The sequence below is a fragment of the Lepidochelys kempii genome, chromosome 28 (assembly GCF_965140285.1).
Source record: "Lepidochelys kempii isolate rLepKem1 chromosome 28, rLepKem1.hap1, whole genome shotgun sequence".
In the NCBI taxonomy this organism is placed as follows: domain Eukaryota; kingdom Metazoa; phylum Chordata; order Testudines; family Cheloniidae; genus Lepidochelys; species Lepidochelys kempii.
Window position 1 is genome coordinate 7351479 of NC_136407.1, and position 16073 is coordinate 7367551.

Here is a 16073-nt window from a genome sequence, read left to right on the forward strand (position 1 = left end):
TTGCAACAGAAAAGCTTCAGAGAAACTGCTGAGCTTGAATTAATATGTAAATTAGATACTATTAACTTGGGTTTGAATAGAGACTGGGAGTGGCTGGGTCATTACACATATTGAATCTATTTCCCTATGTTAAGTATCCTCACTCCTGCTTGTCAACTGTCTAAATGGGCCATCTTGATTATCACTACAAAAGTTTTTTTTCTCCTGCTGATAATAGCTCATCTTAATTAATTAGCCTCTTACAATTTGTATGGCAACTTCCTCATTCTCTGTATGTGTGTGTATATATATATATATATATATATAGCTTCTTACTATATGTTCCATTCTATGCATCCGATGACGTGGGCTGTAGCCCACGAAAGCTTATACTCCAATAAATGTGTTAGTCTCGAAGGTGCCACAAGTCCTCCCGTTCTTTTTACGAGAAAGAGCTGCCCTGTCATTGGAGAAGCGCGTGGCAATTGCACTGTGGAAACTGGCTTCTCCAGACTGCTACCAATTGGTCGCTAGCCAGTTCGGAGTGGGAAAGTTGACCATTGGAAGCATGTTGACAAGTGTGCAGGGCCATTAATTGCATCCTGCTCTGAAAGACTGAGACTCTGGGCAATGTGTGTGACATTGTGGATGGCTTTGCACAAATGGGCTTCCTAAACTGTGGAGGGGGATAGATGGCACACACATTCCAATTCTGGCACCTGACTACCTAGCCACCAAGTACATTAATCACAAGGGATATTTTTCTATAGTTCTCCAGGCACTTGTGGATGACCGTGGGCGTTTCACGGACATTAACGCAGACTGATCTGGAAAGGGGCAAGACACACGTATCTTTCAGGACACTGGCCTATTCAGGAAGCTGAAAGCAGGGACTTTCTTCCCAGACCAGAAGCTCACTGTAGGGGAAGTCAAAATGCCCATTGTGATCCTGGGAGACCCTGCTTACCCCTTAATGCTGTGGCTTATGAAGCCATATATGGGGCATCTTGACAGCAGCAAGGAGCTGTTCAGCAACAGGCTGAGCAAGTGCAGAATGACTGTTGAGTGTGCTTTTGGCCGTTTAAATCCCCACTGGCGCTGCCTATATGGCAGGCTGGACCTGACCGATGACAATATTCCTATGCTTATAGCCGCGTGCTGTACGCCCCATAATATTTGTGAAGGGAAGGGTGAAAGCTTCACTCAGGGCTGGACCTCTGAGGCTCAGCCCCTGGAGGCTGAATTTGAATAGCCACGGACTAGGGCTATTAGAGGGGCACAACGTGGGGCCATCAGGGATGCCTCGAGGCAGCAATTTGAAGCTGAAAACCACTAATATATGTTGCTATGCATGGGAGTTCAGTGCTTGTAATGCTAAGAGGTGACTGGTGCAGACGATGCACTATAAAGATTTAAGAAAATTGCGTGTTTCTTTTCAAGGCAATGTTTGCTTTCCAGGAATGAAATAAAGATTGCTTTCAAACCAAAACTATTCTTTTATTAAAAAGCAACCACCGGAGGAGAGGGAAAAACAACGCAACCACCGGAGGAGAGGGAAAAACAACACCACCACATCCGCACTGTGGGGGATGGGGGAAGGGAGGGTCCCATGAGGAGGTGGGGTCCAGGGACGGTTAAAGATTTGTGTATGCCCAGGTATCATATGCAACCTTATTCTTTGGAGTACAGTGCAGGGGGTACCGTACTTCATCAGGAATACAGAGGGACGGGTGTTGAGTGCAGTGGGTACTGGGCGTCCGCAGGGCTGGACTGTGATGGGGCAGGAGTGGAAGGCAGCGGGTACAGACTGGAGCCAGGAGGTTGCTAAGAGTGTGTTGGCGGTGTCTGGGGGATGCATGTCTGGGGATGCGGATGCAGGGGAGGGCAATCATGGAGCTGTTCGGTTTGCAGTGCTAGTAGCACCAGGAGTGAGTCTGCTTGGCGCTCCTTAACGTTTAAGAGCCCCTCCATGGCTTCGTTCTGGCGCACCGCATTCTCCTTTCAGTCCCTCTTCTCGCTGTCCGGTCACTCCTTTTAATTCTTGTTTTTCAGCCGCGGAGTGCATCATGACCTCATGCAGAAAGTTCTCTTTAGTTCTTCATGGCCGCTTTCTAATTCTCAGCAGCTGTTTTGCCAGCGATAACAAAGAGGGAGGCTGGGCTCCCAAGGGCGTATCTGTGAAGCCAAAATGCAACATTTTACAGAAGCGGTATTGTTTGCAACACAGAGACCACTGAGGCAGTGATTTAAAACACAGCCACTATTCACATACCTGTCCCTAACTGGCTAACCCAGGCAAGAACACATGAGCCACAAGCCCCCGAAAATGGTAACAGCAGGGGCAGGGGAAATCACTGTTCCAGGACCGTACTGTACACTGGGCACGTGGCTCTTGGGGAGAGACAGCACTGGGGGTGGGGGGGTGGGCCTTACAATCATTCCTGTGCCCGCATTTTCCACAGGCTGTGTTCATTATGGAAGATATCTCGCTGCTGAGGGTGAGCAGAGAATCAAGAGTCTTCTCCAAGACTGTGGCGTCCACCCTGTTCCTTATGTAGCTCACCTATGTGCAGCAATGGTCGCCCCCCCACCCCTCCCGCGATGGCAGAGTAGTGCAGGAAAGTTACCCTTAATGGGGCAAGAAACAAAGCAGCTCTGCCAAAGATCCTGCAGCAGCGGCCTGCCTTGTATCTCCATAACAGTTTCATGGAGATCTCTGGGGCAGATTCCCGTGAAGCGAGGGAATCAATTATCACCCTGTTCCGCCACTCAGACTGGGCATATGCTGGTACACGCATCATACAGACACAAGCCTGCTTTCTGCAACCCTCCTGCTCCCAAGAACTCACTTCAAGTGATTCCCAAGATCAAAGCTACTTACCAGGGGCCTCCTCTCCTGTTTGCGCTTCACCAAGCTCTGACAGCTGTGGCTGGCTCTCCTTCTCCGGGGCAGAGAAGAGCTCCTGGCTGCATGCATATCTGACCTCTGACTCATCCTCTGCCTCTGGGGATCCCTCCGCTTCCACATCCTTATCCAGGATTTCCTCCTCCTGGCTTGGTCCACTCTCGACTGGCATGTGAGCCACTGAAGTATCCACAGTGGCCTTCACAGTGGAGGTGGGGTCACCACTGATTATCACATCCCGCTCTTTGTAGAACCAGGAGCTCGTGGGTGCAGCACCAGAGCGGTGGTTTGCCTCCCATGCCATGGAGTAGGCGTTCCACAGCTCCTTCACTTTGACCCTGCATTGCAGTGTGTCCCGGTCATAGCCCCTTTCTCTCATGCATCGTGAAATCTGTCCATTGGTATAATTCCTACAACTAGAGCATAGCTGGAAGGGGACAGCCTCCTCTCCCCAAATGCTGATGAGGCCCAGCAGCTCGGCATTGCTCCAAGCAAGGTCACCTGGAAAGATGTGCTGAGACCACTGCATGTGTCACCAAGCAAACAGGAAGGGGACTTTCAAAATTCCCAAGGAATTTAAGGTGTGGGGTTCACAGTTGGTAGCCTGCGGGCGGCGCAGTCGAGTTCAAACCGATGACCAGAGAGGCGAGAACAGGGATTGTGGGACACCTTCCGGAGGCCAATCGCAGCGCTGTGATCGACCCGGGTGTCTACACTTGCAGGCGGTGCTGTAGTCCTGGCACAGAACGCTCTACGCCTCTCAACGGGGTGGCTTTTTTTTTTTTTTTTTAAGAGAGCTGCAATTGCAGTTTCTGTGCACTAAGTGGCTTGGCCGTGTGTACACCTTGGGAGTTACACCGCAGAAAGCTACTTTACTGCGCAGAAACTTGCCAGTGTAGACAAGGCCCTACGTGGCTTACATAAGAACGCAAGACTGGCCATACTGGGTCAGACCAATGGTCCATCTAGCCCAGTGTGTTCCCTGAGAGTGACCAGTGCCAGATGCTTCAGTGGGAATGAAAAGAACAGGCTTGTTGATCTGCAAGGTGAAGTTCTTTCACCCTTACATTTAACTTTTTTGGTGTCGATTCCTACTTACCCTATCTTACCACACCTCCCCCAAGGTCTCTGGGAAAATCAGGTGTGCACCACTCCTTTGATACAGACCTGTTCCAATCCAGCTGAATTGAGGCAGACTTTGGGCCAATGTCGTTTTGGAAAAGGCCTGCTTCACCCAGCAGGTTTCTCAAAGTATCCGTTACTGTGAACCGCACCTAGTGTGGATGTGTGAACCCCAAAGATATCAAACAGAAAAGACACACAAGGCCAGCTTTGGGGAGGTTTCCAGAGCCAGGCCTGATGGTTAAATAGCTGTTCTCAAAAGGAAAAGGGTCTTCAGCACCTATAAAAGTAACTGGTTGCAAAATTAAAATTAAATTAAAAAACCAAACCAAAAAAATAACCCAGAAAATCTCCCATCACACGCCCATCACCAGTTTAGATCTTGACATCTCCTGCCTGATGTGACATCCTTGCTTTGCAAACAAGAGCCCTGGGGAACTCTGTGGCTGTTACCCTCTAACTGGGTAAAAGGCTACACATCTTGTCTCAAGTAATTTTCCTCTTCAGGGAAAATTTATTTTAAAATTTATTATAATAAATTCCATTTTAAATAGAAATAATTACAGTCTATACTGGGTCTCTATTCTCATGCATGCTATTTCTCTCACATATTCCCCCACTCTAATTCCTTTGGAGTGAGGTTTTAATTTCAGGATTAGCCACCATTTCCTATGTAGTAGGAGGGGGCAGGGAGAGGACTAGAAGAAAACCTGAATTCTGTTGTAACACTGCAAGTTATCACATGATCAGCCTCTTACATTACACTCATTAACTTCATGTTAAATTTCATTGTTGCTGGTAACAACTTATTCAAAGATTACAAAATATAAACCTATAGGGCAGTGTTCTCTTAATTCCCATTTCCACCCAGTGAGCTCTGTGTGAAGTCACATTCTACCATAAGCTAGGAGCCTTCCATTTCTGAGAGTTCATTTCTCCCTGGATCTTCTCCCATAAGTGTGGGTGGAAGGGGTCTCACACTACGTGGGAAGGCTGCATCATGAGGAAAAACCACCTGTGCTGTATTTTTACACTTTCTAATCTTTCAAAGTAGCAGCAGGAGAAGAAGTGATACAGATGCATTAGACTTAATAGCAAAACTAAGAGACCAAACTACAGACTCTGGACTTAGCATTCATATATCCTACAATTTGAATTTGGAATTTGATATATTCCCTCATTGGCTACCATCATTTGCCCAGCATAGAAGTGCTTCTTGTCCAACAAGGCAGCCAGATTGGGACCCATAGGCATGGAATGGCTCTGAAGGAATCAGCTCTTTCTTTCTCTGCTTCATGAAACTTTGGATCCAAATGGTAAAACAGAGTTGTGCCCAATGTAATCATGGCATTGTTTAGGAGTGTGATCAATGCCACTTAACAAGGGAGCAGGGACCTAAAAATAGTTTACCTGGGCCACAGGTCACCATAGCTTCCAACTCTGGGGTGAAAATCAACCACCAGTACCTGCAATTTCTACGTGAGTTCTTGTGAAATCCTTGACCTTACTTGGAGTAATTTTACTCTTCTCTGGCATAGAATTCATCACCAACCACACAACATATCAGTAGCAATAGTGAGGTATAACTCCCCCAAATATGCCCTTTTATTCCTTTAATCTGGTGGCACAGATTTAATTTAGGGACTAAATTCAGGTGCTGCTTAGAATCCCTGTAAGACACCAAATGTCAGGTATCTATTAACAATAGGTGTCTTTCTGCAGCTCTATCACATTCCACATGGATTTCATTTTCTACACGTTTGCAGCATCTCCCAGGGGTGAGCTGAACAGGAATGTCACTTCCATTTTTCCCATCCCTACCTAGATAGGTATTCTATTTCCCAAATAATAGGCAACATGCACCTGATTAGGAAGCAGATATCTTCAGGAGTGACCTCTTTCAGAGCCTGGACAGAACTGCTTTGGGAGCCAAATGCATGGGTATTTTGCTTAGTTCCAAATCATTTGGTCCTGCTTTAAGCAGGGGGTTGGACTAGATGACCTCCTGAGGTCCCTTCCAACCCTGATATTCTATGATTTACTAGGGAATCCGCTTCCCAGCTCTTTAGAAAAAATACTGACATAACCAATTAAACAACAGGGGTGATTGGGATGGTGATGGGGAATAAGGGAATCCCTCTGATTTACCCTATCTTCTTCTGTTGTTACAGAGGGGAAATGACATTTTTCCCTATCCCTGATCTTTTTTATAGTTTAATATATTTTAAGGGAGGAAAATGGTAGTAAAAATATCTGCTCTCTAACAACCTGAAGCAACAACAGAGCAACTGGGAATGAAACCATTTGTTACTGAAGGGGGAACTTGATGAGTAACAATTGCTTTGAAATGGGGGAACAGTATAACCGTGATGCTCAGGGTTTGTTTAGACTAGGAAAAGTGATGGAGTTTAGGTCAGGTCAAGGGGAAAGCCAATGACAACCACTGCACCTGGGCTGCCTCTGCTCTACCACTATAATTGTCTTTTCACACCAAGATCACTCACGTGAGCAGCCAATGCCATGTACAGTCCTAGTGGATGTAAGGCACAGTGTACATTATCTCAGTGTACATTGTTGTGAATGAAACCTCTCTCTCCTTCCGGGAGCTGATGAACATTCCTGGTTGGAGGGATACACACTGCTACAACTCAAAAGGAAAGGAGTTGATAGAAAATATCACAGGACTGATCCCAAAGAAGGGTGAGCTGCAAAAGGCAGAAGCAGGCAACTAATCTGGGGGAGCTGAGAGACCATGGTGCACAGATCACTATGAGAAATAGAAAATGTGATTTAAAAAAATAATCTTTGCCCAGCCCTAATCAAGGCATTTGTCACAGTTCTGTCTCATGTGGATTTTCTGATGTCTAATAAGGTGTGAGCTGTTTTTGAAGCGTTTCCCACACTCAGAGCACGTGTAAGGCTTCTCTCCTGTGTGGATTCTATGATGTGAGATAAGGTTTGAGCTCTGATTGAAGCTTTTCCCACACTCAGCGCATGTGTAGGGTCTCTCTCCTGTGTGGAGTCGCTGATGTGTGATCAGGGCAGAGCTGCGATTGAAGCTTTTCCCACACTCAGAGCAGGAGTAGGGCATCTCTCCTGTGTGGATTCTCTGATGTGTGATCAGGGCAGACCTCTGATTGAAGCTTTTCCCGCACTCCGAGCATGTGTAGGGCATCTCCCCTGTGTGGATTCTACGATGTGTGATAAGGGTCGAGCTCTGATTGAAACTTTTCCCACACTCAGAGCATGTGTAGGGAGTCTCTCCTGTGTGGATTCTACGATGTATGATAAGGGTCGAGCTCTGATTGAAGCTTTTCCCACACTCAGAGCACGTGTAAGGCTTCTCTCCTGTATGGATTCTCTGATGTGAGATAAGGTTTGAGCTCCGATTGAAGGTTTTCCCGCACTCAGCGCATGTGTAGGGTCTCTCTCCTGTGTGGATTCGCTGATGTGTGATCAGGGCAGAGCTGTAATTGAAGTCTTTCCCACACTCAGAGCACGTGTAGGGCATCTCTCCTCTGTGGATTCTCTGATGTGTGATCAGGGCAGACAACTGACTGAATCTTTTCCCGCACTCATAGCACATGTAGCGCGTCTCTCCTGTGTGGATTCTACGATGCGTGATCAGGGTCGAGCTCTGATTGAAGCTTTTCCCGCACTCAGAGCACGTGTAGGGCGTCTCCCCTGTGTGGATTCTCTGATGTGTGAGAAGGTGTGAATGCCGACTAAAGCTTTTCCCACACTCAGAGCATATGTGGCGTCTCTCTCCTGTGTGGATTCGCTGATGTGAGACGAGGGTTGAACTGTCAACGAAGTGTTTCCCGCACTCAGAGCATCCATAAGGTTTCTCTCCTGTGTGGGTTCTCTGATGCGTGATAAAGTTTGAGCTCTGATTGAAGCTTTTCCCACACTCAGAGCACATGTAGGGTTTCTCTCCTGTGTGGTTTCTCCAGTGTGTGAGAAGGTCTGAGCTCCGATTAAAGCTTTTCCCACTCTCATGGCATGTGTACCGTGTCTCTTCCAAGTTGATTCTCTCAAATGTAATAAGGGCTGAGTGGCTACTGAAGTTTTCCTCTGGCCTCTGCTCAGTCTCACAGGCTCTCTCGATTTCTGGGAGTGCAGAACTCCTGGAACCATTCCCTTTGGATCTTCCTGATAACGTTCCATGTGGTTCTACTTCCTCAGCATCTTCCTGCTGGGGTGTCTCCTCCTCATTCTCACTCACCCTCCCATCACCTGATGGGAGACAGAGAGAATCCAGACATAGGTCACTCCCTGCGCCAGAAAGAAAGGAAATCTCAGACAGAGGAATGGAAAAAGAGATGAACAAACCAAAATATGTGTGGGAGAGATCAAACCTATCAGGAGCTGATTTTCCCTAAACCCTTCCTCACAGGAGAGAGGAAGGGATCAGTTTTGGTCTGCATCTCACCAGAACCCTCAGGGGAAAGTGAGATTGGAGAGGGACCTTCTGCCAGTTGTCAGTCAGAAGAGGTGGGAAGCCATGAGTGACATAGAATCATAGAATATCAGGGTTGGAAGGGACCTCAGGAGGTCATCCAACCCCCTGCACAAAGCAGGACCAATCCCCAATTAAATCTCCCAGAATGATTCCATTCTGCAGGGAACAATCCTGAACTTGGAGAGCTCAAGGTCTTTGTAGGGCATCCCAAAGGTTTCCTGCATTCCCAAACAGTTTTTGAGTTGGTTTAAGTAATTCCTCACCTGTGCAGGAAGCTCTTGGGAGCACTTCTGTCTCAGAGCCCTGGAGGTCCGGGACCCATGGCTCTTCCCCTCGTTCCAGCTGCGAGATCACATCAGGTTTGGAAATTGGAAACCCTACTCCAGGCAAAGAAAACAAGGGAGGTCAGTGGAATTTGTGGGATACATGTCACAAAGAGCAGTCCATGGTTGTAATCCCAGCTCATTTTTTAAGCACTAACATCCCAAGGCCATCTTCATTGGCTCAAAGTGGCAGAATAGTTATTATTATTATATAAATAATATTCATTACCTTAGTGCCTAAGGAGCAACTAACAGTGGGTCACTATTATATTAGGGAAAGTACAGAGAATAGCAGATGGCCCATGCCCTGAAGAATTTACAATCTAAATAGAAAGACAGGCACAGAATGGGGGAAGGCGTAGAACCCATTGTTAGAATATAGATATTCAAGCCTGCCTGTAAAGTCTACACGTTAAGAACTTAGGTGTATTTTTATCACTTAGCTACTTACAGGGGTATAAAAGCAAAGAATCAAACTCACAGTACGCCTGTGTATGGGCCTTCTCTCACTAGGATAGCCTAAGAACAAGGCCACAGACGAAGGCCCTTGGCTAAGCAGATGGGGCAGCCAAAAGCTGGGAAGCATACGGTCACATCCTCATATCCCAAACGAGTCAGGTTGAAATAAGGTGGTATTGGGCTGTTAGGAAGACGATCCTGTCCAGATGGTGCCCATCACCATCAGATAAAGAAACAGATCTTAAGATGGTTAAAGAAAACGTAGTTTGATAGCATCCTGTCTGGCAAGAAATCACTTATCAATGGTTGTGAAACCCTCATTTCCGTATTGTTTTATCTTTATGGCCACCATTTTTACCTTGTTAATCAGTCTAGTTCTCTAAGTGTTTCTGTCTGTTGTGTAATTAATTTTGCTAGGTGTAAGTTAATTAGGGTAGTGGGATATAATTGGTTAGAGAATTATGTTACAATATGTTGGAATTGATTAGTTAAATTTCAGTACGGTTGGTTAAGGTATAGCTGAGCATATTATTATATAAAGGGGGTCAAACAGGAGGGGGAAGGGAAACTAATCATTTTGTTTAAGAGGGGTGAAATGGGAACAGGGACACAGGCGAGGCGCTGCGGCGTCAGAGCTGGGAAGGGAGACAGGGAAAATGCTCTGCGGAGTCAGAGCTGGGAAGGGAACATGGGGAAACAGGCTTTGTTGGCGTACAGAGATAAGCGCAACTGGTGTGAAGGACTTTGCAATATGCCTGCTTGGAAACTAACCCCAATAAGCATAGCATTATCTGCGCTTTGGACTTCTGGTCTTTTGCTGCTTGCTGTCTGCGTGACAAGAACCAGAGAAGTGGGAGGGTGAATGGAAAGCCTTGTAACAAAAATGACATAATCTGATAACCAAGAGGTAAGCCTTTAAGGAAGGTTTTAATACACTTTGGAACTGATCAGGGATTCCCATGAGGACTGATGAGGGGGCGATGGTAAATACACTTTTAGATCCTTTTATATCTTTTCCCCATCAGGCACACGGTCATGGATCCATAGGATCTCTGCAATGCCCTGGCTTTTAAACAGTCCTTGGGAGCTGCCCATTCAGGGCACGAGACCCCCAAGAGGTCCCACTCTTCCTACAAGGATGAGCCATGGAGCTTCAACATCTGAGACTGAGCCTCTGGCTTCAACACTCCTATTCCAACTGTGAGCTCTGCCCAGCAGGTCCAGCTGAACGACACTCCTCTTCAGAGATGTTCCTCAGTCAATGCACAGAGCAAGTTTTTCCTGTGACACTGGGCAGACTTTTAAAATACAGCAGGATTTATTAGTCAACTGAAACACAGCACTGGAAAGCCCTTAGATTAGGACAGAGAAGTGAAGAAGACAATACAGTCCATGCTGGCCAATGCCCTTGAGCCATGCTGCTGTAGAAAACAGTTTGGTTTCCTTTCACTGTGCCTGTCCATTTGTCTTTGCTCTGGTAGGGCTCTCTGTATCTGCAAGCCCAGTTCTTCCTGCTCCCAAAAATATAACAAGTCCATGTATGCTTCACTCAGCGAAGCGGAGATCCTCCCATGGAGAGGTGAGAATTATTCCCTTGTCTCTGTCCGTTATTCCACTGATGTAGGTTGGTCCCAGCCAGTCCTTAATGACCCATTCATATCACCCCATGACAGCTACTTGACAAAAAACCTCATGTCTCCTGCTCTTTATAATCATAGCAATACCAATCACAGAGGGAAACTGAGGTGTGTATTGGCATCATACATGTATCACCAAAATTCCCACCTCTATGACACACACACACGCTGCTCAGAGCCCTGGGAGAGAAAGCAAAGTACAGGAACTGGAGGTTAGTCCAGTGAACACAGTGGAGGAGAAGCTGCAATCCTCAAACTCTAGTCAAAAAGGAGAGACATGTGGGTTCCGACCCATAGAGAGGGGCTGGCTAGAGGCCTGATACCCGAGAGGGCATTCCTTGAGCCGACCATGGAAGCAGGTCAAAGGCTTAACTACCCCAGAACTGTGACATCGCAGAAGCACATTTTGGGGAATTAGGAAATCTAGTGACTCAGGTGTAATGGGAGGGAGAATGAAACTCTCCCAGTGTGTGGAGAAGGCTGGGGAATGAAACACTAAAATTCAGGAGCAACAGCCTCTAATTCTTCCAGAAAAGGAGAATGTAAGAAACAAGAATTGGGCCAAGCAACCTCAGGAGGGACAGGCTCAAAGATCCAAGGAGCCTGGAGGGAAAACCGCTTGTGGCTGCTGAAGATGGGGAGAGGGGGGAAAAAGACTCTCTCCAAACTCTCACTCCTGTTGACCCCGACCTGATTTTATGCTCTATGACCTAGTCTCATGTCTTGTGGTCAATTTTATACTCGCTGGAGGTAAAATGTCATGATCAGAGTGTTGCTTATTAGCTTGGAACATGTGTGGAGGGGGAAGGAGGTGAACATAAATAAATGGGTTATTAAGGGCAGGGACTACACTACAGCCGGAATCAAAGCTCTGAGATCGATCCACCGGTGGTCGACGTAGCAGGTCTAGTAAAGCCCCGCCAAAATGACTGCAGATCGAGTTAGGTAACTAGACCCTGCGGTAACTCGACCTAAGGTACATCGACTCCAGCTACATTATTCATATAGCTGGAGTTGCGCAGCGTAGGTTGACTGACCAGGGTAGTGTAGACATAACCTAAGGTTGCTACAGGTAAGGGCCTTATATTAGGTTGAGGCTTTGTGGGAGTAGTTATGCTGAAGTCTGGGATTTACCTAAATAGGCCTAAGGAGAGGATCCCAGGTGAGATATTTTGCACCCTCATTTTGAGAGACTAATGAGTAACCACAAACAGGTGCAATACACCACAGGATTCTGAAAGAAGGAGGTTTGGGGCGGCTTTAGCAATTAGACAGGTTTCAGAGTAGCAGCCGTGTTAGTCTGTATTCGCAAAAACAAAAGGGGGACTTGTGGCACCTTAGAGATTAACAAACTTATTAGAGCATAAGCTTTCGTGAGTTACAGCTCACTTCCACTGAATGCATCCAATGAAGTGAGCTGTAGCTCACGAAAGCTTATGCTCAAATAAGTTTGTTAGTGTCTAAGGTGCCAGAGGTCCTCTTTTTTTTTTTTTTTTTTTTTAGTAATTAGGTTGCTATGAAGTATCTCAGCAGTTGGACTGCATTCATATATTAGAATTATTAAGAAATAAGTGACGTAAATCATGAGTATTAATGCTTGATGCCTAATTATAGACTTCCCAAAGGCCACATAGAATCATAGAATATCAGGGTTGGAAGGGACCTCAGGAGGTCATCTAGTCCAACCCCCTGCTCAAAGCAGGACCAATCCCCAATTAAATCATCCCAGCCAGGGCTTTGTCAAGCCTGACCTTAAAAACTTCTAAGGAAGGAGATTCTACCACCTCCCTAGATAACGCATTCCAGTGTTTCACCACCCTCTTAGTGAAAAAGTTTTTCCTAATATCCAACCTAAACCTCCCCCACTGCAACTTGAGACCATTACTCCTTGTCCTGTCCTCTTCTACCACTGAGAATAGTCTAGAACCATCCTCTCTGGAACCACCTCTCAGGTAGTTGAAAGCAGCTATCAAATCCCCCCTCATTCTTCTCTTCTGCAGGCTAAACAATCCCAGCTCCCTCAGCCTCTCCTCATAACTCATGTGTTCCAGTCCCCTAATCATTTTTGTTGCCCTTCGCTGGACTCTCTCCAATTTATCCACATCCTTCTTGTAGTGTGGGGCCCAAAACTGGACACAGTACTCCAGATGAGACCTCACCAATGTCAAATAGAGGGGGACGATCACGTCCCTCGATCTGCTCGCTATGCCCCTACTTATACATCCCAAAATGCCATTGGCAATCTTGGCAACAAGGGCACACTGCTGACTCATATCCAGCTTCTCGTCCACTGTCACCCCTAGGTCCTTTTCCGCAGAACTGCTGCCCAGCCATTCGGTCCCTAGTCTGTAGCGGTGCATTGGGTTCTTCCGTCCTAAGTGCAGGACCCTGCACTTATCCTTATTGAACCTCATCAGATTTCTTTTGGCCCAATCCTCCAATTTGTCTAGGTCCCTCTGTATCTTATCCCTGCCCTCCAGCGTATCTACCACTCCTCCCAGTTTAGTATCAACAAGAATACTGTGGGAGACCGTGTCAAAAGCTTTGCTAAAGTCAAGAAACAATACATCCACTGCTTTCCCTTCATCCACAGAACCAGTAATCTCATAATAGAAGGCGATTAGATTAGTCAGGCATGACCTTCCCTTGGTGAATCCATGCTGACTGTTCCTGATCACTTTCCTCTCATGTAAGTGCTTCAGGATTGATTCTTTGAGGACCTGCTCCATGATTTTTCCGGGGACTGAGGTGAGGCTGACTGGCCTGTAGTTCCCAGGATCCTCCTTCTTCCCTTTTTTAAAGATTGGCACTACATTAGCCTTTTTCCAGTCGTCCGGGACTTCCCCCGTTCGCCACGAGTTTTCAAAGATAATGGCCAACGGCTCTGCAATCACAGCCGCCAATTCCTTCAGCACTCTCGGATGCAACTCGTCCGGCCCCATGGACTTGTGCACGTCCAGCTTTTCTAAATAGTCCCTTACCACCTCTTTCTCCACAGAGGGCTGGCCATCTATTCCCCATGTTGTGATGCCCAGCACAGCAGTCTGGGAGCTGACCTTGTTAGTGAAGACAGAGGCAAAAAAAGCATTGAGTACATTAGCTTTTTCCACATCCTCTGTCACTAGGTTGCCTCCCTCATTCATTAAGGGGCCCATACTTTTCTTGGCTTTCTTCTTGTTGCCAGCATACCTGAAGAAACCCTTCTTGTTACTCTTGACATCTCTCGCTAGCTGCAGCTCCAGGTGCGATTTGGCCCTCCTGATTTCATTCCTACATGCCCGAGCAATATTTTTATACTCTTCCCTGGTCATATGTCCAACCTTCCACTTCTTGTAAGCTTCTTTTTTATGTTTAAGATCCGCTAGGATTTCACCGTTAAGCCAAGCTGGTCGCCTGCCATATTTACTATTCTTTCGACACATTGGGATGGTTTGTCCCTGTAACCTCAACAGGGATTCCTTGAAATACAGTCAGCTCTCCTGGACTCCTTTCCCCTTCATGTTAGTCCCCCAGGGGATCCTACCCATCCGTTCCCTGAGGGAGTTGAAGTCTGCTTTTCTGAAGTTCAGGGTCCGTATTCTGCTGCTCTCCTTTCTTCCCTGTGTCAGGATCCTGAACTTGACCATCTCATGGTCTCTGCCTCCCAGGTTCCCATCCACTTTTGCTTCCCCTACTAATTCTTCCCGGTTTGTGAGTAGCAGGTCAAGAAAAGCTCCCCCCTCAGTTGGCTCCTCTAGCACTTGCACCAGGAAATTGTCCCCTACGCTTTCCAAAAACGTCCTGGATTGTCTATGCACCGCTGTATTGCTCTCCCAGCAGATATCAGGAAAATTAAAGTCACTGATGAGAACCAGGGCGTGCGATCTAGTAGCTTCTGCGAGCTGCCGGAAGAAAGCCTCATCCACCTCATCCCCCTGGTCCGGTGGTCTATAGCAGACTCCCACCACTACATCACCCTTGTTGCTCACACTTCTAAACTTAATCCAGAGACACTCAGGTTTTTCTGCAGTTTCGTACCGGAGCTCTGAGCAGTCATACTGCTCCCTTACATACAGTGCAACTCCCCCAACTTTTCTGCCCTGCCTGTCCTTCCTGAACAGTTTATATCCATCCATGACAGTACTCCAGTCATGTGAGTTATCCCACCAAGTCTCTGTTATTCCAATCACATCATAATTCCTTGACATCACCAGGACCTCCAGTTCTCCCTACTTGTTTCCAAGGCTTTGTGCATTCGTATATAAGCACTTGAGATAACCTGCTGATCGCCCCTCATTCCCAGTATGAGGCAGGAGCCCTCCCCTCACAGACATTCCTGCCTGTGCTTCCTCCCGGTATCCCGCTTTCCCACTTACCTCAGGGCTTTGGTCTCCTTCCCCCGGTGAACCTAGTTTAAAGCTCTCCTCACTAGGTTAGCCAGCCTGCTCGCAAAGATGCTCTTCCCTCTCTTCGTAAGGTGGAGCCCGTCTCTGCCCAGCACTCCTCCTTCATGGAACACCATCCCATGGTCAAAGAATCCAAAGCCTTCTCTCCGACACCACCTGCGTAGCCATTCGTTGACTTCCACGATTCGACGGTCCCTACCCAGGCCTTTTCCTTCCACGGGGAGGATGGACGAGAACACCACTTGCGCCTCAAACTCCTTTATCCTTCTTCTCAGAGCCACGTAGTCCGCAGTGATCCGCTCAAGGTCATTCTTGGCAGTATCATTGGTGCCCACGTGGAGAAGCAGGAAGGGGTAGCGATCCGAGGGCTTGATGAGTCTCGGCAGTCTCTCCGTCACATAGCAAATCTTAGCCCCCGGCAAGCAGCAGACTTCTCGGTTTTCCCGGTCAGGGCGGCAGATAGATGACTCAGTCCCCCGGAGGAGAGAGTCCCCGACCACCACCACCCGCCTCCTTCTCTTGGGAGTGGTGGTCGTGGAACCCCCCATCTCAGGACAGTGCATTTCATGCCTTCCAACCAGCGGAGTCTCCTTCTACTTTCTCCCCCCAGACATATCATCTGGTCCACATATGGGTTGGGGCAGCTATTGACATTATTGTAATCAGAGTAAAGGAGCAGATATGGTATATAGCCGTACTATTTCCATAAGGAAGGGGATAAAATACCTCTCCTAGTTACCATTTTCTCATTTTGTCAGGTCCCTGAGACAGTGTAAACTAAAGCAGGGCCTAGCTTCTGAT

General features: G+C 47.2%; 2 protein-coding genes across 2 annotated transcripts in view; both read right to left on the reverse strand.

The window, feature by feature from the left end:
* The window catches only part of LOC140904194 (uncharacterized), a 92575-nt gene that overhangs the window by 57812 nt on the left and 18690 nt on the right, over positions 1-16073 (reverse strand). The window lies entirely within an intron of this gene.
* Positions 1456-6820, reverse strand: LOC144929960 (uncharacterized). The gene is made up of 2 exons (XM_078850971.1): positions 2861-6820; positions 1456-2154 (listed from the first exon to the last, which is right to left on the reverse strand). Exons 1-2 carry the CDS (start codon positions 3411-3413, stop codon positions 2078-2080), a joined length of 630 nt encoding a protein of 209 aa, XP_078707097.1. The 5' UTR covers positions 3414-6820; the 3' UTR covers positions 1456-2077.